General features: G+C 46.2%; 1 protein-coding gene across 1 annotated transcript; it reads left to right on the top strand.

The window, feature by feature from the left end:
- The first annotated feature begins 10,071 nt into the window (after positions 1-10,071).
- LOC136549649 (aquaporin PIP2-1-like) lies at positions 10,072-12,689 on the top strand. Its single transcript, XM_066541025.1, has 3 exons — positions 10,072-10,780; positions 11,947-12,087; positions 12,184-12,689. The coding sequence occupies exons 1-3, from the start codon at positions 10,163-10,165 to the stop codon at positions 12,295-12,297; spliced, it is 873 nt and encodes a 290-aa protein (XP_066397122.1). The 5' UTR covers positions 10,072-10,162; the 3' UTR covers positions 12,298-12,689.
- The last annotated feature ends 5,866 nt before the right edge of the window (positions 12,690-18,555 follow it).

The following is an 18,555-nucleotide window of genomic DNA, read 5'->3' as shown; positions in this document are numbered from 1 at the left end:
TGAACAGTGGTTGGTGGTTTCCAATCTAGTATATCCTTAACTTTGCTTGGATCTACTGCAACTCCTTCAGCCGACAAGACATGCCCTAAGAACTGCACTTCCTTTAACCAGAAGTCACACTTACTGAACTTGGTATATAACTGATGTTCTCTTAGACGTGTCAGAACAACTCTGAGATGTTCAGCATGTTCTTTCTTGTTCTTGGAATATATTAAGATGTCATCAATAAAGACTACTACAAACTTGTCTAGCTCGGGCATGAACACTAAATTCATCAGATACATGAAGTGATCTAGGGCATTCGTCAAACCAAAAGACATTACTAGGTACTCATATAATCCATATCTGGTGGTAAATGCCATTTTGGGAATATCTTCAGGCTTAATTTTGATTTGATGGTAACCTGACCTTAAATCAATCTTGGACAAAACCTTGGCTCCAGCCAGTTGATCAAAAAGTAAATCTATCCGAGGTAAGGGATATTTATTTTTAATTGTCACTTTATTCAATGGTCGATAGTCAACACACAATCTCAGAGTCTCATCTTTCTTTTTCACAAAAATTGCAGGACATCCCCAAGGTGATGAACTAGGTTGGATAAAACCTTTATCAATCAACTCTTGCAATTGAGTCTTCAACTCAACTAATTCCTTGGGAGGCATCCTATAAGCTCTCCTATAGATCAGAGTTGTTCCAGGCTTAAGATCTATTCCAAACTGAACATCTCTATCAGGTGGTAGACGGGTAAATCTTCAGGAAAAACATCTAGAAATTCACAGACTACAGGGATATCTCTAATCTCTTTGATGGAAGTTGCACAAACTTTTTCCACTGATCTCTTTAAGATTGGAAGTTGGATAAGAAGCTGAGAATTATTGTCTGGCAAACTCAACCTTATTGTCCTATTCAAAGTATCTACAACAGCCTTATGCTGATACATCCAGTTCATACCCAGGATCACATCTATATCCTGATCTTTTAAAATAATCATGGTAGTGGGAAAAATGTGCCCACCCAGGTTTATGGGTACCTGGTACACCATTTTCTTAGTACACAGACGTCCCCCGGGCGACTGTATATAAAAATTATCCTTTGTTTCCCCAATTGGGATTTCATGCTTTATGACAAAGGTTCTATTGATGAATATATGAGATGCACCAGAATCAAAAAGCATAACTGTAGGATGATCGGCGACAGAAAACATACCCAGCATCATGGGTTCCCCTTCTGGAATCTCCCCAGCTTGAGTATAGAAAACGCGCCCCGTCTTATTTTCATTTTTGCCCTTCTAAGCATTTTGGTTATTGTTCTTGTCCTGAGCTTGACCCTGTTGTTGATTTCCGAGAGCCTTCTGAAAATTCGGATTATACTGCTTAGGATACGGGCATTCCCTAGAGAAATGACCTGACTTCCCACAATTGAAACATGGGTAATTGTGGCCTTGGGGTGTTGGAGCATGAACACCAGGAGCATTTGTCTATTGTGAGTTCAGGTAAGTTATGGCAGGACGGACATTTGGTTATTGACCGGCTTGGAACTGCGGTGGGTGATAAGGAGGACGGTAGTGATTCACTAGATGATAAATTATCTTCTGTCTCTTTTGATTGCCGCCAAAAGACCCAGATGGCACGCTCTTTTTCTTCTTAATTTCCTTATGCTGCCGATATTTTTCCTCTGAAGCAATAGCAATGTTAACTGCCTCATGATACGTGACATTTGTGCAGGTAGTCATCATGGTCTGAAGTTTGGTACTAAGACCACGCATGAACTACTTCTTCTTCTTGGCATCCGTGTTAACATGCTCATGTGCATACTGTGAAAGGTGATTGAACTTGCCCACATACTGCATGACTGTTTGATCACCTTGCTTCAAAGCAAGAAACTCATCAAGCTTCATGGCCATAACTCCATCTGGAATATAATGGGCACAGAAAGCAGTGCGGAACTCGGCCCAAGTTAATCGAGTACCAGCTGGTTGCATGGCCACAAGGTTCGCCCACCAAGCACCTGCTGCACCTCTAAGCTGTTGGGTAGCAAAAACAGGCTTCTGGAACTCAGTGCATGGAATGAGGTCGAACTTCTGCTCTATGGTACGAAGCCAATCATCAGCTTCAAGTGGTTCATCAGCCTTGGTAAATACTGGTGGTCGTGTATCCGTGAAGTCAACATATGTAGCTTCCTGCCTTTGATGATTATGACCATGATTCCCTTGCATCATATTTTGATTGTTTTTAGCTAACTCCCGAAGCAACCGAGCATTATCTATGGTCACATGGACCAGTGCCGCGATAGCATCAGCCAAAGTTGGCGAAACTAGTGGTGGATCAAGAACACCACCCTTGTCTTGCGAAGAACCAGGAATATCAGAAGCCCAAGTATGAGGCATCTATTCATGACAAACCAAACTTTACTCACAAGCATTTATTGAAATATTAAAAGAGCTTACTACAAACACATTATATTGGGTTTACTTATTTATACACAAGTCTGCACTTAAGCAAGACTACCTAGCTAGACTAGAACTCACTATATTACAACTCTACTCTTCTCCTTGATCACATCAAACCTCAGGATCGGTATCCATTCCAGAAACATTTCCACCATCATCATCACTTTCATTGACCACCACTACTTCTTCTAGATCCTCTTCTTCTTCCTCTTCAGGCTCATCATCATCTGCTATGATGACACCTGGGTCCATTGCATCTGCCTGAGGCTCATGATTTGGATTCAGGAGATTGTTCAGCCTATGGACTTCTTCATGAAGATTGGTATAATATTCTTCTAAGTCTTCTACATAAAACTCTAACTCATGAACTCGGGCTCTAGCTACATCTTCTCTATGCCAAGCTTCATTTCTTCCTTCCACCATACGAACTAACATACGCTCATAGTTCTTGTGAGTGGTGGTAAGACACCTCAATTGATCCTATAACTTGCCCACTTGGATGGCATCCAAAGCCCTATCTCCAGTAGCCTGTGCTAACTCTACTGAAAGCCTCTATACCTCAGCCTAGGGATCAGGCCTAAAGCTGCTACTGCTAGCACCATCACTTCTAGGGGCAAGCTGGTGACGAGGAACTCCTTTGGGTCCAACGGACTTACGGGGCATTACCTTGGTACGAGCCATACTGTAGAAAGCAAGATTTAATAACCGTAAGACAATCTGAGAAAAGTCTAAAGAGTAGTAACAATGGGACTTATACTACTCAACCCAAACTAAGAGGGAAAGTAATTAACAAGTGGATTAATCATGATGCATGAATCATCCTTATGAAACTTGAACATCAAAGCTCATAAGGTACATAAACAATAGTTCTTATTATATATGGCATAATAAGATTACTACTCCACCATATAAAACCTTTTTAATTAAATAAGGACTGGCGAGAATGAATTAAGATAAGTCGGAAGCAATTTGGACTAAATTAACAGATTAAATTTATTTGCCACAAATCGTTTTGAAGTTTTTTGTAAAACAATACTACAAAAACTTTGTAATGGTTGCTCTGATACCATTCTGTGGCAGAACCTCCTAAATTATAGGGCCCACATGCACCTGTCATTGTCCAATGACTTCTGACGACTATGCATATGTTCCCGGTAACTTAAGAAGCCTGTCGGGTGTCCTCGGGAAACCCGAATCATCCACGATTTCTTCCGAGCAGGATCCATCACAGAGTCATTGCAGTATTACAACAGTTTATTCATTAATATACATCAGAGTAAAATAGCAGAAGTCTTACAATAACTTAGTTACAAAACAGTTGTTTCACAAACTAAGTACGATTATTATTACAAATCATAGTAGTGGAGTAGCTTAGTAACATAAAACAAAACACGCAATAAAAGTGCCATGCCCAAGGACCACACATTTACTCGACATCTTCGATTTGAACAACCGTCATGCAGCACGGTCCAAGATAGACCTTCCCATGAGGCTCACTTGCAACAAGGGTTAACGAACCCTGAGTACAAAAGTACTCAACAAGACTAAACCGACGTATAAACAGAGAAAACTCAGGAATGCAGGCTCAGGGATTCAAGGTAGGGCTTTAGCAAGAATCAAAGTTCTTTTGTGTAAAAGCTCTCTAACAAGATTCTTTCTTTCAACAAATAACCCTTATCAAAATCATATATGAATCTACCATGATCCATATTTAGATCATGAACTTCATATCAACCCTTTCTCAAATCTTCCTCAAGTTTCATTTATTAACTACGATGATGAACATTGAGTTGAGTCTCCATAATCGAGGAGCAACGATGATTCGAACCGATTATAACCCAGCCGGGGATTCCCAACCACACGACATATGCAGGTCCCCGACCTACATATACCAACCTACCCTCAGATCCTCTAAAACAAGAATGGGTCCACGTCACCCGAGAATATAGTACTCCACCAATCCAGCCCATGGCCACATGGGTACACGCTACTCTCGCCATCTCTCCACTCCCAGTGCGTGAGTAGCCATTCTTGTAATAGAATAGCCGAGTTAAGGCTTACCGGAGTATGTGGCCAGTACTATAAAGTCTCACCTCATGCAATTCAACAACGGACGGTTCTTAACCGACACAGGCGGAAAGAACCCGCTCACAAGACATCCATGTCTTGTGGCTCTCATACACCGAGTCCGCCCGGTCTAGAATTATTACTCCACAAGATTATATCTCATGATAACATAAATACCCAATCGTACCCAAAAATCTATTTATATCTTGCAGGTGACAAGTAATCACCTGACTTCTATCGGTCTAAGCATTGCTAAGCATAAGTGGGCATTCCCGAATTGAAACTGGTAACAAGGTTGATATGGAAAAGCAAGGTTGGTAATGCACCAATTAGGTTTCCACACAACTCCTAATCACTTAATGCAGTATTTAAAAGCAAAAGCGATATAAATTTGTAAAACACAAGGTAGGTTTAAATGCATCTGGGGCTTGCCTTGATTGTCAGAAAAGTCCAGTTCTGGAGATGTTCCGCAGATATCAAACCTGACCTCAACAGGTGGATTAACTCCCTCAACAACTTGGTTGACTACCACGTTCTCACTTTCGTTCACTACACATAGTAATAATGCCATGTTTAAAATGATGCGAGATATAAAACATGATGCCTGACGATGGATGCAAAAGTTAATAACTTGAATACAACTTTCCTTCACGGTATAGTTACAAGCCAAAAACTAACTAAACCTTTTTTATAAACTCAAACACTTACTTTAAATGCCAAGGATCATTTTATGCTTATGACCCAAGGTCATCATTCAATCCCAAATTCAAACAAAACCTAAGTCATTAACGGTTAATATTTGTTTTTATTAATTTAACAATTAATTCAAAATTATGAAATAAATCAACTTTTTCCAATTGAGCTCAATATTTTTGGGAACGCTCATGACCTGATAACTAAGCGTAAAAACAATTCTCATAATTTTTGGATAATTATATAAGTCTAGAAAAATCATGAAAACCCATTTCTTAATTAATTTGAGCAATTTTTATCACATTCAAAATGTACTTAAAAGTAACATTTAATATTTTTTCTAAACAGTTTACATCTCAGAGAGGTCACACAAAAATTTTCATAATTTTGGGAGCTCTATTTAATTCTACACAAAATAAACAAATCACAACACTATTTAATCATTTCAGCAAAATAGAAAAATTCATTTTCACATAAACGGTCACTGACATCGGGGTCCCACCCGTCAGTGAGAGCAGCGCGACGGCGAGCCTCTGACCGGTGCGTTCTCGCCGGCGGCGAGGTTTCCGGGGGCGAGAATCGGACCAACATGATCTCCTAGCCATTGCGCACACACCTGTGGCACGGGTTGAAGCTCTAGGTCACTGGAGTGACCTTGCCGGCGATGATGGCGGCTCAGTGGAGCACGCCCGACGTGCACCTGGTGATCTACGACTTCACCGGCATACAAAGGTCTTCGGCGTACTCAGCAACTCCTAACGGACTCAACCGAGCCCTTAATAGAACCCCAACGCTCTACAACGCAAGCAGCGACGAGCGCAGTGGCACGGCGGAGCAAAACTCACCGGCATCCCATGGTCCAGTGGCAATGGCATGGTAGAGGTTAAAAAGACCGCACATGCATGATCTGTGGCTCACCCCGAAGCTGATGCGCTCAAGAACGATGGCTGCGGCGAGTCGGAGCTAAGTCATCGACGTTGGAGACGATGGCAGCGGCGTGAACTCACGGCAAAGCTCCGTTCTGGCAAAAGCGAACTGCCAAATGATGAACGATCAAGACTACGAGCAACGCTAAATCATGAGGGTCATGAAACAATAAACGGCGAAGTGAGAAGCCCACCAGAACTCTGTGTCTACGGTGGAGTGGATCACGGTGCCATCTCGCCGGAGAGGAGGAAGACGACGTTATGCCGGGCACTCCAGGGAGAGAGAGGCTCAGCTAGATGGCTCTACGGGTGCGCCAGGCAAACACGGTTATGGTGGTGACACTGGTTGGAGACGGGAAGGCTCGGTGGCTCCGGTGTGAGCTCGACGGAGCAGGGCGGCGGTGACGGGAAAAACAGAGGGAAGGGAGAGAGCGATTGGACGGCGCCCAAAGTTATCAGGCGAGCGGAGGGCGGCGGAAGAAGGTGCGCTCGACATGTTACGGCAACGCGGACACGTCAAAGCAGGAGGTGGCACTCGCGGACGCGCGTAGAAGCCAGTGGAAGCATGGCCGGCGGCGAGAGCTGCCTGCTTGCACTGTTCAAGCAAATTATCGAATTGCCACTCACTCAATTTCTCAAATTACTCTCAAATTTGTATGGAAACTCAAAAATCTCCAAAAATAAAAGTTGTTCCAAATTCAAAGTTCTACAACTTTACTTTAATAACCATACCCAAATTCTGTCTAGATTTGAAAATACAAGGTTGAAATCAAAAGGGGACACTTTAAGAATTTATCCCCTTTTAAATTACTCCAAATTTTACATAACAACTTTGAAAACTCTAAAAACCAACTTTGTACACATTGACAAGCTCTACATTTTTCCTTTTAGGCTCAACCCCAAAATGTGCTAAGATTTTGAATTAGGTTTTCCAGGGCAGAATTTAAAGGCTGGAAATTAGGGTTTTGGAATTCAAATTTAATACCAGAGTTATGAACTTGATTCATCCATACAAGTCAACACAAATAATCATAAAAGTAAACTTGTTTTAGTGAATGCATTATCAAAGTTTTCACTAACTCAAAAATGATGTGCAATGCATATGATGACATGGCATATTTTAGTGTTTAAAACACCAGAGGTGTTACAGGGGTATCATCTGCTGGCAAATCTATAACTAGTCTACCCTGAGCCTAGATAGCATGCAAAACCTCAGTTGGTACTGGTAATGGCATACCATGAACAGGTACTGGCATGGCATCAACCGGTGTGGGCATAGCATGTCTATCTCCCTGGTCATCATCTGAATCGTCCAAATCACTGCTAACTACATCACCGATCCTGTCCTCCTCCTCCTGCTCCTCCTTTTCCAGTTCGAACTCATTCACATCGAAGTCATTGCTTATACAGCCTACTTGACTTGAATGAAACTGCTCCTGCGATAACTGACCATCCAAATCCATGTTACCCTGAGCTGCTTCCCCTTTGACCCTCAATTCTTGCTCATTGCCTCCAACACCGTCAATGGACGGCCCGTCCAGAACACCCTACATCCTGTACCCATTCTCCACCACCACCTCAGCCATAGGCACATTGGAATCTTGGAGCACCCGAGTGTAGCGGGATCAGTGAGCAGGGTCACGCAAGGGCATCAAGACATAGTGTGCCCTAGTCTTCCTAGTATCAAACCTCCCCTTTAGTGTGAAATCACCGCCAAACTTTTCATTCAAACGGACACAAAGGTCGTTGAAGCTAGGAGGTTCATCAAACCATTCCAATTCTTCTTCCATATCCTCAAACATACCATCTTCTCTCATAACACTTCCTCCGTAAAAAACTCTAACACAACAATACATCTACAAAATCATTTCAAGAAACTTCATCAAGTCGTCGAAATCGTCGTACGTACTGTCCATAATAATATTAATACATATTCTAACTATAACTATACTAACTAATCTAATATTAACATCTATACAAGACTAACTACAACAACTAATTATACTAAATACAATGTATAACTAGACTCACTAACTGTACTAACTAAACTAACTAACTTTACTAACTTACTATATTGCCTGTACTAACTAACTTTACTAACTATACTTTACTAACTATACTAACTTTACTTATTGTACTAACTTACTATACTAACAATGTCGATTCAATCAACAAATACACTAGGGGAGTACCTCACGGCAGCGGCGTTCGTCCTCGCGGCAGCAGCGTGCGCTCGACCTCACGGCGGCGACGCGCTAGACCGAGCCAGGAGGCGCGGGCGCTGGCGGGTGGACACGGGATAGAGAGAGGGAGCGGTGTACAACACGACAGTGAGGCCGGATGCGGCAGCCGCGGATGTGGCAGTGAGGGCGGTGGTGGGCGCGGCGAGCAACCGTCGTGCGTGGCCGGAGGGCGCGGCGCGCCGGCGTGCGTGGGCGGGGGGCGCAGCGGGCGGCCGGCGGGCGTGGCACGCCGACGGTCGTGGCGCAACCGGCGCGACGTCCGCGTGCGGGCGCGGCGGGCGTGTCGCGCCGGCGTGCGTGGCACGGCCGGCGGCAGGCGCGGCGGACAGGCAGGAGCGGCGGGCGCGGCGACCGCATGCGGGCAGGCGCGCGCGCCGCGACGTGCGTGCGTGCACGTGTGCGTGGGCGGTGGCGGTGGCGTGGCGCGGCGGGACAGGGCCGCGGGCCTGTATTAGGCTCTGCCCCGCCCTAGGCGGTGGCGCGTCATTGCCGTGCCCTGATCGGCGGCGCGGCAGAGCCGACCACGTCATCGGTCAGCGGTCTGGTCACTGCCACGTGGGCAGCCTTGCCGCGTCCCCATGCATAGCGCGACAGCGTTAATTCACCATGCCGTGTGAATAGGCGCGGTCAAAAGTGTTAGATTTGAAAATAAAATTAAATAGTGTTAATTTTAAAATTAATTTAAAATTGTGTTAAAAATAAAAAAATTCTCTCGGTGCTTCCTTGACGATTGATAGAGACTAGAGAGGGGGGTCAATATTTTTTTCCGTTTGATTTATCTGACAGCGAAGGGAGACCAATAATCCACATCTCGTGTAACATTTTTTAAAGTTTATCTTGTCACATTTTCGATTCTCAGGATTCCATCCCTGGAAACTTCTGTACCCATTTTTTCCCCCTCTGAAAACAAAAACCCCACCAGCCCATGGATTTGTGGGGATCCTTGGCTTTACAGCACAAACCTCGATAAGCTTATCCAGCCAGCATCATTGCATTGGAGCACGCAAAACAAAAACTAAAGGCACAGACAGAGCGCGCGCCAGCGTCAGGCGCGCTGTTAGCTTTTGTAAGCCGTACTTTTTTTTTGATTTAATAAATAATATTTTTCTCTAAAAACAAATCAGTGAATAATATTTTTTGGTTTTAGCTTATCAGCCAAATAAACAGGATGATCAAATATATACGACTCTTATACCTAAGCGCCCTATCGTTTGGGCTTATTTGGCTGATAAATCATGACTGAAAGTACGATTGGCTGATTTGGTGTGAGAGAAAAATACCGTTCGTTGGTTAAAAAAGTACGGCTTATAAGTCAAACAAGCTCAAACAAACAGAGCGAAGAAAAAAACAAATGACTTGTTTACTTGAACTTATTTCAAACTACTTTTTAATCATGAAACAGTATTTTAGTATTTTTCTCTTGTAACATTTCAGCAAAAACATCCGAACAAGACAAGTGAGAAAAAAAAAGAGAGAAAAGGTTATTCAATCTTATCAACACAAAGTTAAAAGTAATAAAAAACCAGAAATTGGTACAGAAGCTGCTGAATTTTTCCTGTTCCATTCCATCAAGCAATAATCAAGGAGGGGGAGTCATGGCCCGTCCCAGCCTTGCAGCACTACTATTGTGCTGTGTTGTCACTTGCCTACTCTCCACTCCCTCCATAAATAGCACCACCCTCTCCCTCCTCACGCACTCATCCATTCCATTCCTTGCAAGCGGAGCCAGCTCTCTCCCTCACTCACTCTCTCGCTGCTGCTAAGCGAAGCCAAGTTAGGCGGCCATGGGCAAGGACGACGTGATCGAGAGCGGCGCCGGCGGCGGCGAGTTCGCTGCCAAGGACTACACGGACCCGCCCCCGGCGCCGCTGATCGACGCGGCGGAGCTGGGCTCCTGGTCGCTGTACCGCGCCGTGATCGCGGAGTTCATCGCGACGCTGCTGTTCCTGTACATCACCGTCGCCACGGTGATCGGGTACAAGCACCAGACGGACACGACGGCGTCGGGCGCCGACGCGGCGTGCGGCGGCGTGGGCGTGCTGGGCATCGCCTGGGCGTTCGGCGGCATGATCTTCGTGCTGGTCTACTGCACGGCCGGAATCTCGGGCGGCCACATCAACCCGGCCGTCACGTTCGGCCTCTTCCTGGCGCGGAAGGTCTCCCTGGTGCGCGCGCTGCTCTACATCGTGGCGCAGTGCCTCGGCGCCATCTGCGGCGTGGGGCTCGTCAAGGCGTTCCAGAGCGCCTACTTCGACAGGTACGGCGGCGGCGCCAACTCGCTCGCGTCGGGGTACTCCCGCGGGACGGGGCTCGGCGCAGAGATCGTCGGCACCTTCGTGCTCGTCTACACCGTCTTCTCGGCCACCGACCCCAAGCGCAGCGCCCGCGACTCCCACGTCCCGGTGAGCACCCGACCAACGCCACCGCCTCTTCCTTTTTTTTCTTTCAGCTTTGTGTCTCGATCTGCTGCTACCTGCTTAGTTGAGAGTATACTATTTTGTAGCTTAAAAGTTAGCTTGTTTTAATACTTGGCATCACTCGTAAGTTGAGTCCTAGGCGAGCTTAATTAGAGCTCAAGTCATGCGAGCTAATCACATGCTCAAATCTTGGCAACGTACAAAAAGGCAGGAGAATATCCAGTTTATCTCCTCTTTGGAAAGTCCAGGGCAGAATATGAGTATCATCATTGCTCCAGAGCGAATTTCTTCGCCGTAGACTAACTAAAGTGTTTTAGTTTTTGAAAGATTCTCCTGCTGTCTGTTTTGTTCTTCCATGCTTCTAGCTACAAATTTTACACTATTTATTAGCTAAGGTTGTTCGTTGGTGGGGTGAGAATTAAAACTATTAAAAGCTTGAAGTTGATTGAGTTAAAACGTGTGGAAGGCAGGTGAATCAGGTGTGTGTGTCTGGATGCGTGAGCTCCAAATCTTGTAAAATAGCAGTACACAACCACCGTGCGTCATTAAGGCTTTCATAGTCGTGATTAATGGCCGTTATTAACGCACACTTGCTGGAACATTCGAGTAGGAGTCATATCCACAGTGGCATCCGGCAGGGCATCGTCAGGCCCCGCCACGGCCAGCCATCACCCTCCAGACATAATTAAAAGAAGTTTTTTTACCGCCCCCATCCCCTGGCTGACTCCCATTGACGGGCACAGTAAACATTCGGGGCCGGTAGTAGTGGTACGGGTCAGGGGGTGGGCCCCCATCGTGTAAAAAGCTGAGCTGGGTCTGGTCCGGCCCTGTAGGGTCGGGTCCATCCTCGTCATGAGCTGGTCCGTGCACGCCCGCCCTCGTGTTGTGTCCCACGCCATGTGAGCCTCTCCTCCCTGCACGACCATGGTGAATTATTGGCGCCTCGCACCGTACCCTCCTCCCTGCAGGCGTTTAGTTCAGCAGTTTGGCAACCATTCGGCGCCCGTCGCATTCGATGTGGTACAATACGAGTGTATTTTAGCTAATGGTTTCTATTATTGCCAAAGTACGATATGATACTGTATATCGGCTTTGCTTCTTATTACCTTACTCCTGACCTGACCGTCCGTGATTTTTTTTTTTTTGGGCAGGTTCTGGCTCCCCTCCCCATCGGGTTCGCCGTGTTCATGGTCCACCTGGCCACCATCCCCGTCACCGGCACCGGCATCAACCCGGCCAGGAGCCTGGGCGCCGCCGTCATCTACAACAAGGACAAGCCCTGGGATGACCACGTATGTTGTCTTGTTAATTTTCTGTGGTTTATTTGACACTTGTCCTTGCGCTGCAGATGTACTGATTGATGTGATCCGGTTAACCCTTTTTTGCAGTGGATCTTCTGGGTGGGCCCTCTCGCGGGCGCTGCCATCGCGGCGTTCTACCACCAGTACATCCTCCGGGCGGGCGCCATCAAGGCCCTCGGCTCCTTCAGGAGCAACGCGTGAGCGGAGGAGAGCCTCTCGTCCAAGCGTTCTTAATTTGCAAAGGGCTTCTTCTGCTGGAGCAATGGCGATCTTAGGGGGCAGCGGCAAGCGCGTCAGTGTTGCATTCACTTGCCATGCATGCATCATCAATCAACTTGTGCGGGTGGTTCGGTCGCCCTTGTTTCAGCAGCTAGCTGCGTTGCGTGTGCGTGCGTGAAATTTGGTTTCGTTCCCTGTAATCATCAACCATCATCATGTGTCGTAATCTGCTGTCCAAGGGATTCCGTCTCCTTCCTATCTGCTCTCCTAGCCTCATTTAATCATTGTTATGTAGCGACAAGCATCATAATCATCATCAGTGAGAACCTTGCTTCTGTCTAAATCAACCGACAATGTGGAGTGGATTGATCATCTGTGCTCTTGCTCGTTCGGCTGTCTTGCTTTGTGAGTTTGGGCACTTGATCCTAATCATATCACGAGGTAGCTGCTATAGGTGCATACCTGTCTCTGCATTGCATTGCACTCTAGTGCCCTTTGCTTTTGGCCTGCTCCAACCTTGAAGAAACCAAAGCTATCAGATGACCGACCCAGCCATGATGCCATGGCGACGAGACACAGCAAAGCAGTCACTGGTGGCTCAATTTCTCTCCGTGGATCTTTCCTCTCCACTCTGCTTGCGTCTTGCCCTCTCAATCAATCCTACCTTGCTGTCACCTGTCACTATTGCAGTATCATGGACCATGGGGTATTGGCGCCATTGGGGTGCTTTTCTGCTTGCTGGCGGCCTGTGATTCCCGCGAGAGAGCTCGCGCGTGGCATGCGGCGTCTCCAGCTGTCCTTGAGCTGCCTGGCCGTTGTTGTCCCCTTCTCCTCTCTCCCCCCGCGGTAGGTAGTGCTACGTGGGGCTGCCGTGCCGCTTTAGCAGTTACGGGTAGGAGCATGCTGCGCGGAGTTCATGAATCTTCACCGGGTCGCTTCTGCTGCCTGGAATTGGAATCACGATGATAAGAACAAAAGTTCCTTGCCCCTGTTGCCAAAATCATCGAGGCGTGCTTAGGAACTTACGCATCCGAAAGCGGAAAGATATGAGAGCGGGAGAGCACTAGTGCTGCTACTCACTGCATTTTTCTCTCACGACATTTGAGCGTAATTCCGATTTCAACGTAAGCGAGCAGGGTGTTAGATTAGAAGGACGCAAGACCAATCAGTGACAAACACAGCAACCGTAGCCTAGCAATGTGGCTGCTGGCCGCCGCTACTGCATGTACTGTAGGAGTACTCCGAGACACAGTGATACTGACCAGATAAAAAAAAGAGAGGAGGCCCGGGCTACGCAACGCTGGCCGCTGGGGAGGCACTGCTCGCCGCGCTGCGCTAGCGTCTCAGTTTGACCGTCCCCGCTCCCCGGTGGGACTGACTACGGACTGCCGCCGCCGCTGCCTTGCCTTGGCCTGTTTGGCATTGGCATGGCCATGCATGCCGCCATGGCCGAATAGGAATAGGAATTGCCCATGGCCATCAGATCAGGCCGTGGATGGATACCAGCTCTGCTCTGCCGTCTGCGCCTCTGCCTCAGCCAGCTCTCTGCTTTGCTTTCGCGAAAATAGGGGGGCACGGCTACCACTACCGTCTACCGTTGCTCCGCTGCGCTGGGCCGGGCCCTCCCCTCCTCTCCTTTCGTCCACTGCCAAAATTACTGTGGCTCATCGTGGTGACACCAAGTTTTTCAGTTTCCAAGCCACTCTGGGAGCCCCAACGCCACAATAATGTGTTGCCACACCACACACAGATTATATCTATCAGCGTGACGAAGTTAAGGACAGACAGACAGCTCCTCCCGTCTGATCCTAACGCGAATATGGAGCTAATCATTGAACTTAGAAGAGGGCCGTCTGATTGATTATTAAGACAGAGCTTCTTAATTTATCCATTCCGGCCTATGATTAGGTCAGCATCAGAGTGGGACGCCGCAACGGCGGTGCCACCACTTTGTGACCTCTGACTCGCCACCGGCTGTTAAAGAGAATGTTCTCGGGTGCTTTCTTTAGATGCCCTCCCTTTCTAAAGATAACTTAACCTAATCCACTGGATCAATGATTGTGTCCTAATACGTTGCCAACGCCACGTACTTATGTGGTACTACTCGGATGGATGTAACGGATGCTGCTGCCTCTTCTAGTGCCTTGTCGTTTGCCCGTGTCCTCTGACCTGTACCCGAGCAAACGGCACCAAAAGAAAATTTACGGCGAAAGGCTGCAACACACACACAAACAAAACACACTGTCGAGAGAGAGAGAGAGAGTGGTCAAGAGAGAAAGAGAGAGAGAGAGTGGTCAAAGGCTGCAAGCTTCAAGGCTCCCATGGTGCACTCGTCTGCTGTTTGGTTCAGCGAGGACTAACTGACACAGACACAGGGTGCTCAATCATGCTGAGGCAGAGCACGACGGCGGGACAGAGATTAGTAGGCCTAAGCGAATCAGTGATGGGGCGACCTTGGGCCTCCGCGGGACGAGGGCTGGCCCAAAATGCGCCGAGAAACAGGCTCACGGTCACATACCTCATTTAGGGTCCATTCGGTTAGCCTGCGTTGGAGCTACGAATCATTCCAAGCTCATCAACATTATAGGAATAGGAGATAAAAAAACATTATACAAATAGTGAACCATTCCAACTGCGATATGGTCAGCACCCGGAAATCCTGACGGACGCCCGCATTTGGACACCGGTGCCTCTTGCTCATTTCACGCACGGCCGTGTCCCCTCCACGCCTCCCGTTCGGATGCCCGCGCCCCGTTGCGCCTCCCGTTCGAACGTCCTCACTCCCTTCGCTTCCCCGCTCGCGCGGCCTCCGCTTCCCGTACCCATGCTGAGGAGGCCAGGTGCCAGAGCTGCTAGTGACCACGACAGGGGCATGGCACTGGATAGGGAGTTCACGGACCAGGAGAAGGTGGTGGCCAGCCATCGGCGGCATTGCAACATGTGCAATAGAGTATATGTCTTTATCATGAACAAGACCGCTAATCGATAATTTTTAATCTAAAGTTTTACCAGTGTGGTTCGACCGAATCGATGCAGCTATGGTAGTGTCCTTGGATTAGATCTCATTAACTAGTGAGTTTATTCGAGAGTGAAACATATCTTTGAATGCGTACTATGTTTGATTGGAATAGAGATAAAACAGCCGATCTAGCGGAATTAAGCCATCAATTATAAGATTTAAAGCGGGACCAGATCAGAGGACGACCAATTAAGATGATATAATGCCGATCTATCTCTATCTCAATCGGGTGATTTTGTTATAATTAATAAAATATTAATTATAGCAAGATCGATAACTAGTGAATCAGCCAAAAATAGCAAGGAAAATCATACTAATCTTAGCAGATTCGATAATCGGTGAAATTGTATTAAACAAGTTATTTAACACAAGATCGATAACTTTGATCTATATTATGATTCATAAGAGATCAATCAGCTGACGCAGCCTTACAAACTCCAATAAAAATCGATAACTAACTTATATTATGGCTTATAAAAGATCAATCAGCTGATGCAGCTTTACAAGCACAATATAAGTCGTGACGGTACTCACAAGCAAGCTGAAGATCGATCAGTCGATGCATCCCTGTTTGCTGAAGAACTCGCCGAGATCTACAGTACTCCTACTCCTAATGCGATGGCGAAAGCCGAAAAAATTGTATTGATTGTGTGTTCGACCTTTTTTACAATAACCAGGGTCTAATATTTATACCCCGGAACCTAAACATGAATCCTCCCTAAATATGACTGATTACAATTCTTGGAATAAAAGAAAACTCCTAAATTTAATAATAACTTGGACCATAATTTTCCTTATTTGTAGAGTCCGACTATTCCTTCCCCTCAGCCAGAGTCTCTAGAAGAATGGTGAGGAACACAATACCTTTTCTAGAAGAGACTCTGGCTGAGGGGAAGGAATAGCTGATTATGTGCCAACATCTTTTTCAACATTTGGTTGAATCGGCTCTGGACTTTCGATGCTAGTGTCTGCAGGCATCAAGAAGTTTTTTTATTTATATTTGTTATAGAAGGATAGGAATGAGCATATGAATTTCTTACCATCGACTATTTGCTGAGTTGGAGAATCAATGGGTTGGGTATCAGCATCAACAGGATCATCTTTAACTATTGGGTTGTTAGGCCTTTGCTCTTCTATAGATGTTTTCTCAGGTGGTGTCTGATAAAGGAGACTGATCAGAGAAGAGTGAGGATTACATAAAATTAAAAGGCTTGAGGAGATACCTTGGTAGCATCAGGAGGTGAAGTAGAGAGGTGCTCATCTTCTGCTGTTTTGGGTCTATCAGAAGCATTGGTCATTTCAATTATAATCGGCTCCTTAGGGGGATTAGCCGATGAGTGGTTGGTAGATGCCAATTCGAATGCCTGGTACAACAATTCGGCACCCAAGGCAGACTAAGATGCAATAGTCGATGTCTGCAAGAAAGGGATTGAATTAGAAGTTGAATATCATCTTAAGATGGAAGATAAGTTAAGTTACCTGAGCAATTGATGATTTTGTTCTGTGAAGTCTCTTCCTAGTGGTGGTTTTCTGAGTTACACCTTGGGTTGCCTTGCATTTTGAAGACTGATATGTGAGTATTGTTGGGGCAGCATGGGTTTTTATCAACTTTTTTAGAGTAGGTGCAGTTGATCCCATTCTTGAGGCTGGACATGGTGGATAGTATTCTATGGGATGCCCTTTCCTGTCCACACTTGGCGGATCAAATTCGGTATCCTACAAAAGAATTTGTTAGATGAGTTGATAGGAGAACTTGTTAGATAATCCTTTTGAAAGAAAAGTAGTAAGTTACCTCACTATCAGAAGCAAATTCTTCATCTAGGGCCTAACAGTTGGAATGAATTGGTCTACAGAAAAGGTGAGAGTGTCATTCTTGCCACCAGGAATCAAACAAATTTGAGGAGAAAGTAGCCCTTGTCCATTTATGCAGGCAAAAGGAAGGAAGGTCTGATCCTAATTGAAAAACTCTAGAAGCTTCCATCATCTCACTGATACCTTCTCTTGGCTTTAGAGTGTTCCAAAAGAATAGCCGAGGAGGTAGTTGGCCAAGGCCGAATTGACGGGCCACAAAAAAAGAATTATAGAATTCATAAGTTGGGAGATTATATGGGGAAAAGAACCAGTAGCTATTTTGCCACGGTGTAGGGTCAAGATGGTGGACTAGAGGGGGGGGGAGGTGAATAGTCATTTCTAAAATTAATTGTGTCGGCTAACTGAAACAAGTACGGAATTATAACTATCGGTCTAGCCAAGACTACACCCCTCTATCTATGTTCTCTAGCACCTTCCAAAGATACTAATTAAGCAACAAAAGCATCGGGCTAGCTAGAGCTCGCCTAACCAATTCTAGAAGCAAGATCACACAAACCTGTGCCACTAGTACTTTAAGCAACAAGGGAGCTCCTATACAAACTAGTAAGCAAAAGCACAAAGCTATCTAAGCTTACTAGCAATGCTCAATAACAAGGCAACCAATGCCAAATTAGGGAGCGCAATTACTTAGCTACACAAACTAAGCAATGTGACCAACAAGATTACACAAACCAAATTAGCCACGCAAGGGAGCTACTTTTATGCTACACAAGCAAGAAGGTAACTAGTAAGCTACATAAGCTAACTAATTACAAGAGTAACTACACAAGAACGATGTATATAAAAGTAATTACAAGCTTGTGTAACAAGGATGCAAACCAACGGAAAGAACAAGGTTGACACAGTGATTTTTCTCCTGAGGTTCACGTGTTTGCCAACACGCTAGTCCCCGTTGTGTCGACCACTCACTTGGTGGTTCGGCGGCTAATTGGCATCACCCGCCAAGCCCGCACGTCGGGCACCATAAGAACCTACCCCGAAAGTGAGCGTAGCTCAATGACACGCTCAACTAGAGTTGCTCTTCGCGGCTCCCGCGGGGCGAGCACAATGCCCCTCACAAAGCTCTTCTCTAGAGCACCGCACAAGCTTCTTGCGGGCTTCGACGGAGACCACCACCAAGCCGTCTAGGAGGTGGCAACCTCCAAGAGTAACAAGCACCACCGGCTTGCAACTCGATCACCTAGTGCGACTTGATGCAACCTCATGATGCAATCGCACTAGAATCGCTCTCTCACACAATCAGATGATCACTATCAAGCATATGTGAGATGGAGGGCTCCCAAGCACTCTCAAGCATGAACACAAAGTTCCCCGAGGTGCTCCACTCCAGCCATGGCCGAGACACCCTT

This window comes from Miscanthus floridulus, chromosome 4, assembly GCF_019320115.1.
Source record: "Miscanthus floridulus cultivar M001 chromosome 4, ASM1932011v1, whole genome shotgun sequence".
Classification (NCBI taxonomy): domain Eukaryota; kingdom Viridiplantae; phylum Streptophyta; class Magnoliopsida; order Poales; family Poaceae; genus Miscanthus; species Miscanthus floridulus.
This window is presented reverse-complemented; position numbering and strand designations above follow the sequence as displayed.

What these genes read in the sequence shown, in the direction of transcription:
- LOC136549649 (XM_066541025.1), top strand. Translation starts at nt 10,163, where the DNA reads ATGGGCAAGGACGACGTGATCGAGAGCGGCGCCGGCGGCGGCGAGTTC. An exon ending in CCCGCGACTCCCACGTCCCG is followed by an intron (nt 10,781 to 11,946) that starts GTGAGCACCCGA and finishes TTTTTTGGGCAG; the next exon opens with GTTCTGGCTCCCCTCCCCAT. An exon ending in ACAAGCCCTGGGATGACCAC is followed by an intron (nt 12,088 to 12,183) that starts GTATGTTGTCTT and finishes CCTTTTTTGCAG; the next exon opens with TGGATCTTCTGGGTGGGCCC.